This window comes from Hippopotamus amphibius, chromosome 9, assembly GCF_030028045.1.
Source record: "Hippopotamus amphibius kiboko isolate mHipAmp2 chromosome 9, mHipAmp2.hap2, whole genome shotgun sequence".
Taxonomy (NCBI): Eukaryota; Metazoa; Chordata; class Mammalia; order Artiodactyla; family Hippopotamidae; genus Hippopotamus; species Hippopotamus amphibius.
In genome coordinates, this window is record NC_080194.1 from 55,784,221 (window position 1) to 55,801,817 (window position 17,597).

The 17,597-nt window shown below is 39.2% G+C and overlaps 1 protein-coding gene across 4 annotated transcripts in view; it reads left to right on the forward strand.

The window, feature by feature from the left end:
• The first annotated feature begins 17,299 nt into the window (after positions 1-17,299).
• MTMR2 (myotubularin related protein 2) overlaps positions 17,300-17,597 on the forward strand; it is a 119,845-nt gene continuing 119,547 nt past the window's right edge. For 2 of the 4 annotated variants that reach the window (XM_057748806.1, XM_057748807.1), the window contains exon 1: positions 17,323-17,547. In XM_057748806.1, the coding sequence (XP_057604789.1) occupies positions 17,468-17,547 (80 nt within the window). In that variant the 5' untranslated portion in view covers positions 17,323-17,467. Of the gene's footprint in view, positions 17,548-17,597 lie in introns of all 4 variants that reach the window. The other 2 variants (XM_057748811.1, XM_057748808.1) reach the window with 2 other exon arrangements.

The window sequence follows — 17,597 nt, forward strand, 5'->3', positions numbered from 1 at the left end:
ATGGTTTATAGACACTCTGTATATTATGGCCATGTTTCTCCTTTTTATTTTATACATAGCAAACATCTTCCAGTCTGTCGCTTTTCTTTTTGTTTGTGGTGTCACTCACCAGAAAGAAGTTTCATATGTTTATATAGTTAAATCTGCTAGTCTTTCCCTTTTTGGTTTCTGTTTTTTCTGTCTTGCTTAAGTAGGTCTTTCCTATCAAAAATTATAAAAATAGTTTCTTTGTATTTTCTGCTAGTACTATTGCTTTTACTCTTCTTTGTGAGAATATAGAGAGCGAGAGAGCTAGTTTCTACCTCAAATCATATATAAAAAGAGTTCTGATTGATTAAAGACATATATATCTATCTATCACCTATCTACCATCTAGCTCTTTAATGTTTCCCACAATGGATAACCAATTGTATTAGCACCATTTTTTAGAGTCCATCCATTTCTCACTGATTTGAAATCACTTCTACCATATAATTAATCCTCATATTTATGTAAATTTGCTTTTGGATGACACTCTAGTCTTCATTTTGCCTTGCAATATGTTCTTGTCTACCTCTAATCCACATAACTATATATATTATGTAATTGTAATCAAGGGGTATTTATATTCTTTCACTTAATACTGTAAATGTATTTTCAGATTTCTAATTAGTTTTTTTCTAATTATTATTTATTCTATTATTTAGGTGTACTGTACCTTATTTCTCTCCTATTCTTGGATATTTCTATTCTTTGCTTCTAAAGATAATGTTGCTATTACCATCTTCATTCTCTCTCTCTCTCTCTCATTTTATGGCCAATCCTTAAATAGCAAAATTACTGCATAAATTGGTATAAATATCTTTATGGACTTTGCCATGTCTTGCCATATTACTAATAGGATTTCTTCCGTTTTCAGTGTTCTCGGTAATATATGAATTTACTTATTTCACTGTAGTCTTCTCAGTATTGAATGTTATTTCTCAAAAACTTTTAATAATTTAGTAAAATATTACTTCAACGTTCCCTGATAATCCTATATGAAACTGGTTATCTGTCCCATTGTTCTGAATGCATCTTGATTACATAACAGCTATTTAACAATCGCTTATTAAATAATAAGCTTAATCTATATTGTGAGCTTGAAAATGGCATACAATCTTTGATTGCTTCATGCCTCTATTTGTTAACTCACCATAATAGACAACATATTGTGGACTATGGGATAATTGAGGGCCAGTTCAATAAAGTCCAATATTAGACATTGACTTTTCTGGCTACCTGTAGCTGTGTAACAAAATCACCCTCAAATTTAATGACATAACAACCTTTTGTTATACTCACATATTTTCAACAAGGCACAGAGGGTATAACTTTTTTTCTGCTCCACTGTAACTGGATAACTCAAAGGCTAAGGGTAACTCAGTGGCTGGGGCCTAGAATCATCTGAATGCTTATTCACTCATGTCTTGCAATTGATGCAGGATGTTGGCTAGACCTTAGCTGTCAATGGTGGCTAACAGCTGGAACATCTCCACATGACTTCTCCAAGAACTGGGTTCCAAGGGCAAGTATCCTGAGAGAGAAAGTCAGGTAGAAAGCATATCTTTCATGACCTAGACTCAGAAGTCGCAAAATGTCACTTCTTTTGGTAGTCATAATCTCCCCCAGATTTAGAAGTAGTGAACATAGACTCTACTTCCTGATGGAGAATTGTCAACATCACATTGTAAGAAGAGGAAATGGGATAGGTTTATTTCTGCAACAATATTTGGAAAATATAATCTGCCATGTTTATTATTGTATTTCAAATTTTTGCTATTCTTTTCTGACTGATTTTGCAAAATATATACATTTACAGATCCACTTTTTTTTTCATTGAAATATACTTGTTGTACAATGTTGTGTCAATCTCTGCTTTACAGATTCACTTGTCTTGAAATACACAGATTCACATTCTACATTTGCACTGCAGTTCTGTTTACTATTTATGGTGTTTTTGGAGCTATTCTATTGCCTTTTACTCTTTGCTCAAAATAATATTTAACAACATTCAGATGTTACTGTAGTTTCTGCTCTACTGTAGTGAGCTCTCTTTGGTTGTTCACTTAGCTTGTAAGGAGACATGGTCATAATTTTAGTTCTATATCAACTTATGGTTAGTGCCAAACTGTTTGGCTAAATATTCAAGTAAGGGGAAAAAGAATCAGATTGGAGGATTGATAACAAGGAACCCTGAAGAAGAAATTGTGAATTGACATCTTGGAATGGGCCCAGAGTGCGAAAATTTTTATTCTATGCAAAATGCCCACCAGGAAGTACCCACTAGGGAAGAGACCCTAATAATCTAATGACAAGATGACCTGTTTTATGGGTATCAGTGAGAGCTTCTTTTCCTAGCAAAACCTAGTACTTGCTCAATGTGCTTATAAGCAAATACAGTAGGAATCTAAGCTAAAGATGGACTGAACAATATGGACTTTTTTTGAACAAAGCTGATCTGGCTAACTTCATTGCTGAATGCGTAACCTGCCAATAGCAAACAAAGCTGTGTTCTCAGTATGGTACCATAGCTGGGAGGGAGCAACTGATCCTAATATAAATTGATTATATTAATCTCTGCCACTATGAAGTGGCAATGATTTGTCCTCAGAGGAACAAACACCTAGTCGGCTTAGTCTAGATGCTTAATCTTATTTTCTCTGTCTGCCATGCTTTTGACCAGCACTAACTTCCTCAGAGCTAACAAGTGCCTTACTCACTGCCATGCCATCCCACATAACACTGCATTTGAACAATCAATTTATTTTACAGCTAAAGTGGGACAATGGGGAATGTCCACTGGATTCACAGGTTTTACCATGCGCCCCATCATCCAGAGAAGCTGGTATTATTATTATAGAATAGTGAATATATATTGAAGACTCATTTATGACACTGTCCAGGGGACTCTATCTTATAAGGCTGATGTTCTTTCACATAGAATACAACACACTCCTCTGAGATGGCTTCCAAAATATGGTGTGCTCAAATGGGCAGAAGACCTCAATAGACATTTCTCCAAAGAAGACATACAGATGGCCAACAAACACATGAAAAGATGCTCAACATCACTAATCATCAGAGAAATGCAAGTCAAAGCCACAATGAGGTATCACCTCACACCATTCAGAAAGGCCATCATCACAAAATCTGGAAACAACAAATGTTGGAGAGGGTGTGGAGAAAAGGAAACTCTCCTGCACCGTTGGTGGGAATGTAAGTTGGTACAGCCACTATGGAAAACAGTTTGGAGGTTCCTTGAAAAACTAAAAATAGAATTACCATATGATCCAGTAATCCCACTACTGGGCATACACCCAAAGAAAACCATAATCCAAAAAGAAACGTACCATAATGTTTATTGCAGCACTATTTACAATAGCCAGGACATGGAAGCAACCTAAATGCCCATCAACAAATGAATGGATAAAGAAGATGTGGCATATATATACAATGGAATATTACTCAGCTATAAAAAGGGATGAGATGGAGCTATATGTAATGAGGTGGATAGACCTAGAGTCTGTCATACAGAGTGAAGTAAGTCAGAAAGAGAAAGAAAAATATTGTATGCTAACTCACATATACAGAATCTAAAAATGGTACTGATGAACTCAGTGACAAGACAAGAACAAGGACGCAGATGCAGAGAATGGACTGGAGAACTCGAGGTTTGGGGGGGTGGGGGGTGAAGGGGAAGCTGAGATGAAGTGAGAGAGTAGCATAGACATATATATACTACCAACTGTAAAACAGATAGCCAGTGGGAAGTTGCTGTATAACAAAGGGAGTTCAACCCGAGGATGGATAATGCCTTAGAGGACTGGGACTGGGAGGGTGGGGGGGGAGTCGAGGGAGGGAGGGAATACGGGGATATGTGTATAAAAATGGATGATTGAACTTGGTGTACTCCCCAAAAATAAATTAATTAATTAAAAAAAAATATGGTGTGCTTTCACTCACTGACATACATGGGTCTGTAACTCACAGTGTAGAACTGAGAGTGGTTTCACTGACTGTTATGACTAACTACTTATTTAAATAATGTTTCCTTTCATCTCCCATTTGTGCTTTGCTGGCCTAGAAGTATTAATACCCAAGGGATGAACAATTTCACTAGGGGACATGACAGTGGTCTCACCAAAGTGGAGGTCAAGACTGCCATCACATCATTTGCGGTCCTGGTGTTACAGAATTAACAGATACGAATGTGAGTTACTAAATCAATAAGTGACTGATCCTGATTATCAAATGGAAATGGGAGTTGCTGCCACATTTTGAAGGCAAGAAAATATATTTAGAACCCAGGAGACCTTCTGGAAGCTCCTTCCTTAATTGCTATATCTGATGATAAAAGATAATAAAGGCCATAGCAACACAATAAATTTCATGTATTCATATCTCTCAGTAACAAAGATTTGAATCACCTAAAAAGGCAAAGAACCCCAACTATCTGAGGTGCTAAATGAGGATAAAGGGAAAATGGAAGAAGTGCTGGAAAAAAGAATTGTAAGTACCAATCAAAGGCTTTGTGATAAATTGTGGAAATTAGGATTATGATAGCTATTTTCTTCCTTGTGCTGCTATGTCTTTATTTTCTTTACTCACTCATCTACATTTCCCCCACTACTTTATATAGTATGAGTAGCTAATTTTAGTATTCAATCCTTGAATTACAGGGGATGTGATTTAAGTAGAAAAGGAATAAACCACTCAAATAGCTACAGAGACTGAGGAGACTTTGGGTTTCCTTTTTAGGGAGTGTATTTTTACATTTGTATAAAGGCTAGTTTCATGTGGCTGGAAGCATGTTACTGTTGCAATTGTTATTTGGGAATTTAAGTCTCAACAGAATGGAGTTTATGAAAGTAGAATAGCCAAAGGGATGAATTGTAGTGGATATAGTTGACTGGCACCCAGAATGTATGTCAGCCTTCTTTTAGAGTAATTTCCAGAGTGGCAGAGCCTGCAAAGTTATGAAATACAGTTTTCAGACTTCCTTAGGATTCTGTATATGAATTCAATTTCGTCAATTATGTGTAGACGCATTCACAAAAAACTTGAAAAATGAAAGTGAGGGCAGAGGGCATTTATTTTCTCTTTTGGCTGTTTGCTAGCCCAGAAGGTATGTGTTTCTTGATCTCTGGATTGTATATAGTAACTAGTTCCAATTGCAGTATCCCACTTCCTCACTTTCTTCATTTTAGTATACTTCTAATAATGCCTGTTCCCTTGGAAAGCCTATTTAGCTACAGCTACATTATTCTGAGAACTATTCCTGAAGGCCCTGACTAGAGGCTACTCCTTCATCCCTATCACAATTGTATAGGCATCTAATTCTGCTTTAAATGTTTTTCTGTTCAAAATAGCCAACAGAGCACAGAAGCCAGTGAAAAGAACAAAACCTTCTCAGGTATTAAACTATTCTAACAGAAATCTTTGGATGTGGTTTATAGGGAGAGAAGTGACCATACACACAAACTCAAGCTTAAGTTTTGAAGGAATTATATTGGCAAAGAAGTCCCAAGTCTGTTCTAGAAGCTTAAAATTATTTGACTGCTAAATCAACCTGAAGGTTTCCAAACCTGCATCAGGGAGATGGCTGTAAAAATTGTGAAACATTCTCCTCCTTCACCCCAAATTAATTCTCTCCAATATCCATCTCTAATGTGTCATAGAGACAGATAGGATTAAGATGGCAGAGTAGGAGGAGGTGTGCTCACTCCCTCTTGCAAGAGCACCAGAATTACAACTAACTACTGAACAATCATCGACAGAAACACACTGGAACTCACCAAAAAAGACACCCCACATCCAGAGACAAAGGAGAAGCTGCAATGAGATGGAAGGAGGGGTGCAATCACATTAAAATCAAATCCCATAAATGCTGGGTGGGTGACTCACAAACTGGAGAACAGTTATACTGCAGAAGTCCACCCACTAAAGTGAGGGTTCTGAGCCCCACATCAGGCTTCCCAACCTGGGAGTCCAGCAACAGGAGGAGGAATTCCCAGAGACTCAGACTTTGAAAGCCCGCAGGATTTGACTGCAGGACCTCCATAGGACTGGTGGAAACAGAGACTCCACTCTTGGAGGGCACACAAAAAAATGTGCTCACCAGGACCCAGGGGGAAGGAGCACTGACCCCATAGGAGACTGAACCAGACCTACCTGCTGGTGTTGAAGGGTTGCCTGCAGAGGTGGGCGGGGGGGGGGGGGGGGGAGCTGTGGCTCACCAAGGAGGCAGGGGCACTGGCAGCAGGGGTTTTGGGAAGTGCTTATTTGTGTGAGCCCTCCCAGAGTCAGCCATTAGCCCCACCAAAGAGCCTGTGGGCTCCAGCACTAGGTGGCCTCAGGCCAAACAACCAACAAGGTGTGAACACAGTCCCACCCATTAGCAGACAAGCAGATTAAAGTTTTACTGAGCTCCGCCCACCAAATCGGATTAAAGCTTTACTGAGCTCCACCCACCCAGCCCTACCCACCATTAGTCCCTCCCATCAGGAAGCACACAGGAGGCTCCTAGATAGCTTCCTCCACAAGAGGGCAGACAGCAGTATCAAGAAGTATCAGCAGTATTTCATCTTGTGGAACTGAAAACCACAGCCACAGAAAGATGGAGAAAATGAAAAAGCAGAGGACTTTGTACCAGATGAAGGGACAGGATAAAGCCCCAGAAAAACAACTAAATGAAGAGGAGATAGGCACCCTTCCAGAAAAAGAATTCAGAATAATGATAGTGAAGATGATCCAGGACTTTGAAAAAAGACTGGATGCAAAGATCGAAAAGTTTACCAAAGACCTAGAAGAATTAAAGAGCAAACAAACAGAGATATGCAACACAATAACGGAAATGAAAAATACACTAGAAGGAACCAACAGCAGATTAACGGAGGCAGAAGGATGAATAAGTGACCTGGAAGACAGAATGGTAACCATCACTGATGCAGAAAAGAATAAAGAAAAAAGAATGAAAAGAACTGAAGAGAGCCTAAGAGACCTCTGGGACAATGTTAAATGCACCAACATTCGCATTATAGGGGTCCCAGAAGGAGAAGAGAGAGAGAAAGGACCTGAGAAAATATTGGCAGAGATTATACTTGAAAACTTCCCTAACATGGGAAAGGAAATAGCTACCCAAGTCCAGGAAGCACAGAAAGTCCCAGGCAGGATAAATCCAAGGAGAAACACGCCAAGACATATATTAGTCAAACTGGCAAAAATTAAAGACAGAGAAATGTTATTAAAAGCAACAAGGGAAAAACAACAAATAACATACAAGGGAACTCCCATAAGGTTAATAGCTGATTTCTCAGCAGAAACTCTGCAAGCCAGAAGGGAGTGGCATGATATATTTCAAGTGATGAAAGGGAAGAACCTACAACCAAGAATACTCTACCCAGCAAGGATCTCATTCAGATTCGATGGAGAAATCAAAAGCTTTACAGACAAGCAACAGCTAAGAGAATTCAGCACCACCAAACCAGCCCTACAACAAATGCTAAAGGAACTTCTCTAAGCGGGAAACATAAAAGAAGAAAAGGACCTACAAAAACAACAACAAAACAATTAAGAAAATGGTAATAGGAACATACATATCGACAATTACCTTGAATGTAAATGGACTAAATGCACCACCCAGAAGACACAGACTGGCTGAATGGATACAAAAACAAGACCCATATATATGCTGTCTACAAGAGACCCACTTCAGCCCTAGGGATACATACAGATGGAAAGTGAGGGGATGCAAAAAGATATTCCATGCAAATGAAAATCAAAAGAAAGCTACTGTAGCGTTACTCATATCAGATAAAATAGACTTTAAAATAAAAAATGTTACAAGAGACAAGAAAGGACACTACATAAAGATTGAGGGATCACTCCAAGAAGAGGCGATAACAATTATAAATACATATGCACCCAATATAGGAGCATCTCAATACATAAGGCAAATGCTAACAACTATGAAAGAGGAAATGCAAGGCAGAAATAGAAACACAGGTGTAGAGAACAAACACATCGACACCAAGTGGGGAAAGCGGGGAGGGTTGGGGGGGAATGAATTGGGAGATTGGGACACCAAATTGTACACTCTAAATATATGCTGTTTATTGCCTGTTAACTGTATCTCAATAAAAGTTCTTTAAAAAAAATGTGTCATAGAGCATAATAGGTGAAGAAAAAATTCCTAGAAGGCAAAGCTAAGGGCCATGGAGGATAATGAACAAAGGTGTTCCTCCAAGAATGGAGAAATATGGGATGTCAAAGGAACTAAATAAGGAGTTTACTCCTTTGCTCAAATGGGGTTCTTCAGAATTTCTACCCAGCAGGATTTCATAATTTCTATAGATCTGTGACTATTTCCCATCCTTTCCTTTTCTTTTTTTTTTAATAAATTTATTTATTTATTTATTTTATTGGCTGTGTTGGGTCTATTTTTGCTGTGCGCGGGCTTTCTTTAGTTGCGGTGAATGGGGGCTACTCTTCTTTGTGGTGCACGGGCTCCTCACTGTTGTGGTTTCTTTTGTTGCGGAGCACAGGCTCTAGGTGCATGGGCTTCAGTAGTTGCAGCACATGGGCTCAATAGTTGTGGCACACGGACTTAGTTGCTCCGCGGCACGTGGGATCTTCCTGGAGCAGAGATCGAACCCATGTCCCTTGCATTGGCAGGCGGATTCTTAACCACTGCGCCACCTAGGAAGCCCATCTTTCCTTTTCTGAATATGAGTTTTTATTATAGTTATTCTATTCCTGATCCACCATTGTATAATAGGTATGTGTATGTGTGAGTGGAGAGGTACATACAATGTTTTTTAAAAATCTTATAGGATGCCAGATGATAGGAAGCCATATCTGGAAATGATGAAGAGGAATTCATGTCACCCACAAGTACAGGACCTTGAGCTGTATAGAGTTAATAATGAAATTTATAGTTTTTGCCCTTAAGAAAAGAAACATTTTCTCTGTGTTATTAACAGAGGGTACACAGGTTTTGGAGCTGCCAAAATGGAGAATTATATTAGAGACTATTAGTTGTCCCCAATATACATTTCCTGCTTCTTCCACAATTAAAAAATTTTTGTTTTAGCTGGACAAACAGGCATTAAAGTAGACAGAATTCTAAGATCACCCACAAGATTCTTAACACTGGTGTACGTACCTTGTGTAACCCCTCGCCCTGAGTACAGCAGGATTTGTGAACGTGATGGGATTTCACTTCTGTGATTAGATTGCATTACACAGCAAAAGTGCAGCTATTTTGCAACAACCTGAATTAGAATTAGTTCGGAAGCAGATTGTTCCGGTCAGGCCTCCAGATGAGAAGACAGCCTGGCCAACACCTTGATTTCAGTCTGGTGAGATCCGGAGCTGAGGATCAGACGTGGGATGCTGGATCATATCGTAGTTCTATATTTAATTTTTTGAGGAACCTCCAATAGTGTTCTCTACAGCAGTTACACCATTTTACAACCCCACCAACAGTGCACAGGGTTCCAATTTCCCCACATCCTCACCAATACTTATTAATTGGGAGTTTTTGATAGTAGCCATCTTAACGGGCGTGAAGCAGAATCTCATTACAGTTTTGATTTGCCGTTCTCCAATGATCAGTGACACTGAGTGTCTTTTTGCATATCATCTTTGGAGAAATGTCTTTTCAAGTCCTTTGCCCATTTTGTAATAGGATTATTTGACTTTTTATTGTGGATTGGTAAGTGCTCTTTATGCATTCTTTTTTTTTTAATTTATTTGTTTGTTTTGGGTCTTCATTGCTGTAAGCAGGCTTTCTCTAGTGAAAAGCGGGGCTACTCTTCGTTGCGGTGCATGGGCTTCTCATTGCAGTGGCTTCTTGTTGTGGAACATAGGCTCTAGGTGTGCGGGGTTCAGTAGTTGTGGCACATGGGCTCAATAGTTGTGGCTTGAAGGCTCTAGAGCGCAGCCTCAGTAGTTGTGGTGCATCGGCTTAGCTGTTCTGTGGCATGTGGGATCTTCCTGGACCAGGGCTCGAATCCGTGTCCCCTGCCTTGGCAGGCAGATTCTTAACCACTGTGCCACCAGGGAAGCCCCTCTTTATGCATTCTTTAAGTATTCTAGATATTGTCTGTACCTTTGAATTTACATCCCAGAAAAAAATGCCACTTCTTGATGCTAGACTAACACATTTTTTGCCTTGGAGAAGTGCCTGGAAGGCAGTGATCCACCTGTGGTAATGTGTAGTTAAAAATAAATCTAAATTTTTTTCCTTCACTTTTCATATGGACTGCTATTCTCCATGCACTGGAAACCAGTCACCTTCTCTTTCTCAAAGGACTTCTCACAGTCTTCATGTTATTTTCCCAGGTTCCCCAATCTCATTCCTGCTCCTGTGTGACTACAAAGGTTGAATTGGAGGAGGAAGACAGAGCCCACAGTAGTTCATCATTTTGTCAAGAATTGGAAGTACTGGCCCTTTTTATTACTTTCTTTGTGGTGGAAATGATTTGATCTGACAGGATCTAATCACAATTCCATGGGCGGGTTGGGGGTTAGGGGTTAATATGCTATATGCTCTCTGCTCTTTATAAGCAATATTAAATAGCGAGTAAGAGTGCTTAGAGACAATTCTTATCAGGATTCCGAAAGCATATTATAGTGTGATAAACTTGTGACCTACAGCTTTCTTGGAAAAAAGAATTGTAGAATGATTTAAGAATGCTAGTGTAATTTGCAGATCCCATTTGCCTGCTGGAAAGCTGAGGGAGGGTCATCAGCTTTAGGGGATTCCCAGAGCAAAGAGGAATTTGACCAAGAAACTTGTAGAAGTATACTAAGCAAAGGAAAATTTGTTACCAATCCTCAATGAGTGTTTAACTCAAAGGCTTGTTGTGAGGATTATATGAATTATTCATGAAGAAGCACAGCATAGTGATTAAGAAGGTAGGCATCAGAGTTAAGTAAACCTAAACTGTACTTCATGTGACCTTGAAATATTTAAACTTCCAAAGCTTCAGAAGTGTTTTCATCTGTAAAATAGGGATAATATCTTAACAACAAGATTGCTTAGATTTTTTTCAATCGCTTTACAGACAATACAGAAACTTTGCAATTTATATAGTTTCATTTACAATGAACCCTCGACAGCCTTTATGCTCTAATTTTCATATATATTACATACCATGCATTACAGACTCCACCAGAAGATGCGGTAATTTTGCTTTAAAAAGTCCTGTTTAGAGACTTCCCTGGCAGTCCAGTGGTTAAGACTCCGCCTGCCAATGCGGGGGGTGTGGGTTTGATCCCTGGTTGGGTAGCTAAGATCCCACATGCCTTGGGGCAAAAAAACTAAAACATAAAGCAGAAGTAATATTGTAACAAATTCAGTAAAAGACTTAAAAAATGATCCACATCAAAAAAAAAAAAACTTAAAAAATGTCATATGTATTATAAATAAATTAAAAGGGAAAATAGTCTTTTATAATTATCCAGATAGTTTCCATTCTTAATCTTCATCCTGAATGTCCAAGTTTCCCTAGGTATCATTTCTCTTTGGCCTGAAGAATTTCCTCTGACACATCTTGTAGTGTGTGTCTGCTGGCAACACAGTCTCTTAATGTCCTTCATCTAAAAATGTCTTTATTGCATCATCATCCTGGAAAGATGTTTTTGTGATGTATATTGCTGTTTTGCCTTTTATTTTTCTTTAAACACTCTAAAGATTTTGCCCTGCTGTTTTCTATCATCTATAATATTTGCTGGGAAATCTGTGACCCTGAGGATTGTGGTTCCTCACACATAATGTGTAATTTTTCTCTGACTGCTTTTAAGATTTTGTGGTTTAATTATGATGTGTCTAGTCATAGTTTTCTATTTATCCTGTTTTCTGAGCATATTGAATCTGTAAATTTATGTTGTTGGCCAAATTTTGGTAAGTTTTTGGCTAGTTTCTTTAAATAGTCTTCTTTGCCTAATTTTTCCTACTTCTGCTGGGACTCCAATTATCTGTATATTGGACCTTTTGATATTGTCCCACATGTCCCTTGGGCTCTGTTAATACTTTTTCAATCGTTTTTGTTCTTGCTTTTTCATATTGCATAATTTCTATTGATTTATTCAAGTTTCTGATTTTTCTCTGCTAAATCCATTCTGCTATTTGGCCAAGCCAGTGACACTTTTTATTTCAGGTACTATATTTTTCCTAAAATTTCCATTTGAATCTTTTATGTATATTTGATTCCGCTGCTAAGTTTTACTATCTTTCATTGATTACAGTGTATTGTCCTTTATTTCATTGAACATAGTTCAATATTAGCTGCTTTAAAGTCATTGTCTAATAATTCCAACATCTTTGTCATCTGCAATTTATTTTTTCCTTTGAGACTAAGGTCCCACTTTCTTGGTACTTTTAATGTCAAGTAATTCTGCCTTGTGTCTTTGGCATTTATGAACATTGTTTTAGAGTCTCTGGATTCTGTTTTCTTTCTTTGCAAAGTACTGATGCTTTTGTTTAGCAAGAAATTAACTTGGTTTGACACAAACTGAAAATTTTGTCTTGCTTGAGGTGGAGGACAATACAAATCTTGCTTCAGTTCTTTTAACTGTAAGAGTATCAGGATATCATATTTTTGGTTCTTTTATCTGACTGCCTGCTTTCTGCCTTTATGTTATTCAAATCAAAATATGGTCTTTTCAGTGTTTTTTTTTTAATTTGTTTTTACTGAAAAATTCTTTAATTCTATAGTGCTTTACAATTTTCAAAAGTTTCACACACATGATTTCATATAATCTCATAATAAGCCCCTTCTTTTCCCTACCCCTATTGCCCCCTGCCCACTGATACCCAACCACTAATTTGTTCTCTATATCTGTGAGTCCGCTTCTTTGATTTGTTTTACTCATTGGTTTGTTGTATTTTTTAGATTCCACATGTAAGTGATATCACACAGTATTTGTCTTTCTCTGTCTAACTTACTACACTTAACATAATGCCCTCCGAGTCCATTCATGTTGCTGTAAATGGAAAAATTTCATCTTTTTATGGCTGAATAATATCTCCCCCCTCCCCCCATACATGTATGTACACCACATCTTCTTTATCCATTTATCTGATGATGGACCCTCAGGTTGCTTCCATATCTGGGCAATTGTAGATAATGCCGCTATGAACATTGGGTGCATGTATCTTTTCAAATTAGTGTTTTTGTTTCTTTCAGCTATACACCCAGGAGTAAAATTGCATACGTCTGAGTTTATATGCAGAGTTTAGAGTTCCCCTCTCTGGTTCTCTGTTTTGGAATTCCTGCCTCATTCTCTAGCTGTCCTGGACTTCTCAGACCAGAAAGATAGTGGGGTTTTCTATGATAGTTTCTGCCACCCTGAATTGCACCACAATTTGGGTGTGTCCATAGGTCAAAGCTACCAAAAATGGGAAACTCACTCTATGTTGGTCACTTACTCCACATTTTGCCTGTTTCTGTTCACTCTCTTGACCCCTCAGGGAGGTTTTTTGTTTCTTTGTTTTTGTATTTTGTCTAGAGTTTATAGTTTTTATCTGTGGAAAGGTCAGTCTGTTAGGCACTTACTTCTCCATGCTGGAAGTGGAACTCTCTAACCCAAAGTAATAAAAAAACCTAAATTTTTAGATAGAAATAACTAATTATAAGGTTTATGCATACTTGATCTTTCCAAGGATTATATTTTTAGCATACATGTTCTAAGAGGAGCAGAAATATCTCTCTACTTGTCCACTCATAACCTATCATTTTACTATCTCAAGAGAAGTTTATTTCTTTACTCTGATTCGAGCTGATGGCAACAAACCTATAGATCTAAATCAGTACTATTCAAATTGTTGTCCATCAGCCAGTGCCTGTATATGAACTATTTGTTGCCTGTCCACCATGAGGACAGAATTGAGAATATGTGTTTAGAAACTTTCATGCAATTTTTATGGAATAATTTGTATATGTATTAAATATAAAAAAAATTTGGTCTTGTATTTTGCATGCCTTTGGTTTTTCTTAAACTTCATTTTTCTGGTAATTAATTTTTTTTATATTTTACAAAAGCATTGTTGGTGATGGTTTGGAAACTAAAAACAAAACACTGGTTATTCACACAGATAATCTAAAAAATAAAAGTTATTCCCAAAATAACTTTTGGGAAGGTCTCAAGTTAACCCTTTAATAGGAGAGGTGAGCCTAGACTGTAATTTTTTTTTAAAGATTTATTTTACTATTTATTTATTTATTTTTGGCTGCATTGGGTCTTTGTTGCTGCGCATGGGCTTCCTCTAGTCGTGGCGAGTAGGGGCTACTCTTCGTTGCTGTGCATGGGTTTCTCCTTACAGTGGTTGTGGAGCATGGGCTCTAGGCACTCAGGCTTCAGTAGTTGTGGATCACGGGCTCTAGAGTGTAGGCTCAGTAGTTATGGCACACAGGCTTAGTTGCTCCACGGCATGTGGGATCTTCCCGGCCAAGGGATCGAACCGTCTCCCCTGCATTAGCAGTCAGATTCTTAACCACTGCACCACCAGGGAAGCCCTAGACTGTAATTTGATTATAGTGATAGTACCTAAATGAACCTGGGATAGGCTAAAATGTTCTTTTAAAAGACGAGAAACCTGAGGTACAGAAAGTCCTAATCAAGTCGATTTCTGGTGGGGTATAATATGACATAGCAGATAACATGTCACAAGAATTCAGCACTAATTTAGCTTTCAGCTGAGATTAAAATATTCTTTGCTTGTTGTTCACTCTGAGAAATTACTGTTTTACTATTTAGGTTTGAAGTAAACCAGTAAGTTCAGAGGAAGAACTAATAATCATAGCAACAGACCCATTTACTGAGCATACTGTGCAACCAATTCTGTGTAGAGAAAAACAACCCATTATATGGGCATTGTTATTCCCATCTTAAAAATGAGAAAACTGAATCTTGGTGAAAGAACTTAATCAAAATCACAAAGCAAGTAAGTGACAAAATCAGGATTCTAATTCAGATTTTTCTTGTTTCAAAGTCTGTACACTTAACATTACTGTTCTTTATTAACCACCAAATAGATTCATATACAAATTATTACATCATCAGGCAGATGGTTTCAAGTGCTTTCTTAACACAGTGCTAAAAATGAACTCGGGAGTAGAAAGTACATGGGTCTCCCATTCAAGAATTCATCAGTTTTTACTAAACTTAGCATGGAAAATCTATGTCAAGGTATCAGGTGACAGTGAGCATTTTGGAAGGCAGCTAGGGATGGAGAAGCAATAAACAAGTTTTTTTTAATGAATCATTGTAGATAATCATCCTTGTTAAGTGTTTCTCACTACCTATTCTCTTTGCCTATCAGAGGAGTACAGTTAAGATCTCTTTCAAAACTATAGAAATAAAAACCATCAGTTGCCATCCTGTCCTTGCCAAGCTGGAGGATGGAAAGGCTGAGTTTTTTTTTAAAATACTTATTTTATTATTTATTTATTTGGTTGTGCTGGGTCTTAGTTGTGGGAGGTGGGCTCCTTAGTTGCTGCTTACCGTCTCCTTAGTCACAGCATGTGAACTCTTAGTTGCAGCATGCATGTGGGATCTAGTTCCCTAACCAGGGATTGAACCTGGGCCCCCTGTGTTGGGAGTGCAGAGTGTTAACCACTGTGCTATCAGGCAAGTCCCAGGCCAAGTTTTTTTGCTTAAACACATATTCATTCATCGTAATAGGTACTATAGCTTATACTGAACACAATTAGGCTAGTTTCCTCCCTGGGGAATGTACTTGCAAGTTAATATTTCACTGGTCCCATAACGTTAAGATTTTCTTAAAAACATCAGTTGTTAGTATAAATTAAATCTAGTTTAAATCAACATTATTCTATTTATCCTAGCTAGGAAGTGTTGGTTTGTTTTAAAACGACTCATTGTCTAATTTTTTTCACAGAAATAATCTTTGCATATTTTCATACCACATACACGAGGTGATTGGGATACAGTCTTAATCAGAAAAATTCTTTAATGGTATCCTTTCTATGGCCTTTCTTTGTCTTCTCTAACAGAAAGTCACCAGCAAAAGCATTTCCCCTTCACCCAGTTCCTGTCCTCTTATCACAGTTTTATCCCTCTACCCTCCCTTCCTGCCCTGCTGGGGAATTTGAGAGGACAGGGAAAGATTGGTAAAAGTTTGCCCTCTATCCAATGCCACTGCATCCAACAGTACACGTGTCTAATCTTTTGCACATTTAACAGTTCCCTCCCCATTTCCTCTTTCATACCTTTTTGTGTGGACGATGGATTAATGCCAAAGTGATTTTCAGGCCACATAAACTTTAATCCAAGTTACAGTAGTACCGAAAGTTTCAGCTTCTTTTCTAGCGCCCTTTCTAAAAAATATGAAAGAATTTAGCCAGCGGTGCAACGGAAACAGAATGATGAGCATGAACTTTTCCCGTTTTACACTTCCCCTGTTACCCTTCCCATACCAATCACTTCTTACCTCTCAGCCCCCCTACCTATATTTTCCCCTCCGACAGCTACCGTTTTTGAAGTTGTGTTAGAAACTGTTTATGTACACTGGTCCATTCCATCCTAACAACCCTTACGGAGAGGGTAGTAGTACTACTTACTTTTGAGTGCTTTCTTTGGAGCAAGCATTGTTTTAAGCACTTAACATGTATTAACTCAACTAATCTTTGAAGCTATTATTATTCCTGTCTTACAGATAAGGAAGCTAAGGACGGTCCATGCCTCGGGTCACACTGTAAATAACTGGCAGAGGCGGAGCTGAATCCAAGCTTGACTAACTCTAAAGCAGCCTTTAATTATGACTGAATGAACAAGTATTTAATCACTATTTTCAGCCCCTAATGTGGTGAACATTTTGCCATCTCATCTCTCCTCATCCTTTACGCGTCCCCAAGTCCTCTTCCTCATCCCCCCACGTCCCTGTGCCCCCTCATCCTACTGTTTGCCCACGTTCCTTTATTCCTCTGTCCTCTCACCTTCCCTGACCCTCACATTCCTGTCATAATCATCCCCATCCTTAAGGTCCTGGTCTCCTTCTCTTGAGACCTTCGTCCGTAGTATTCCCAGATTGCTCTCTCTTATTTTTAAAACGTCTCCCTCCATCCGCACTGCTCTGGTCCCTCAGGGGACCCTCTGCCTTCTCGCGCCGTCCCCTCTGTTTCCCAGCGCCCAGCGGCTGCGCGGGGTCCGCAGCGTGCGCAGAGCGTGGGAGCGCGGGCGGTCACAGCGTGCGTGGCGCGTGAGGGCGGGCGTCCGAGGGGCGCCGCGGGGTCCTCCCGGTCCCCGGCAGCCCCCGCGCGCAGTGCAGGCTGGGGGAACATGGCCGCTTCCGGTCTCCTTCTCGGGCCGGCGCTGCCCTGACCGCGGTCCTTGCTCGTCGCACTCCGCCCTTCTCTCCTCCCGCCCGGCAGCCGTGGAAGTCGCTGCAGGCTTTCTCTCCCGCTGCTCCCGCCGCGCCATGGAGAAGAGCTCGAGTTGCGAGAGTCTTGGCTCCCAGCCGGCAGTAGCACGGCCGCCCAGCGTGGATTCCCTGTCCAGGTAACCGGGAAGCTCAGGGCCTCGCCCAGCATCTGAGGGGGATGAAGAGG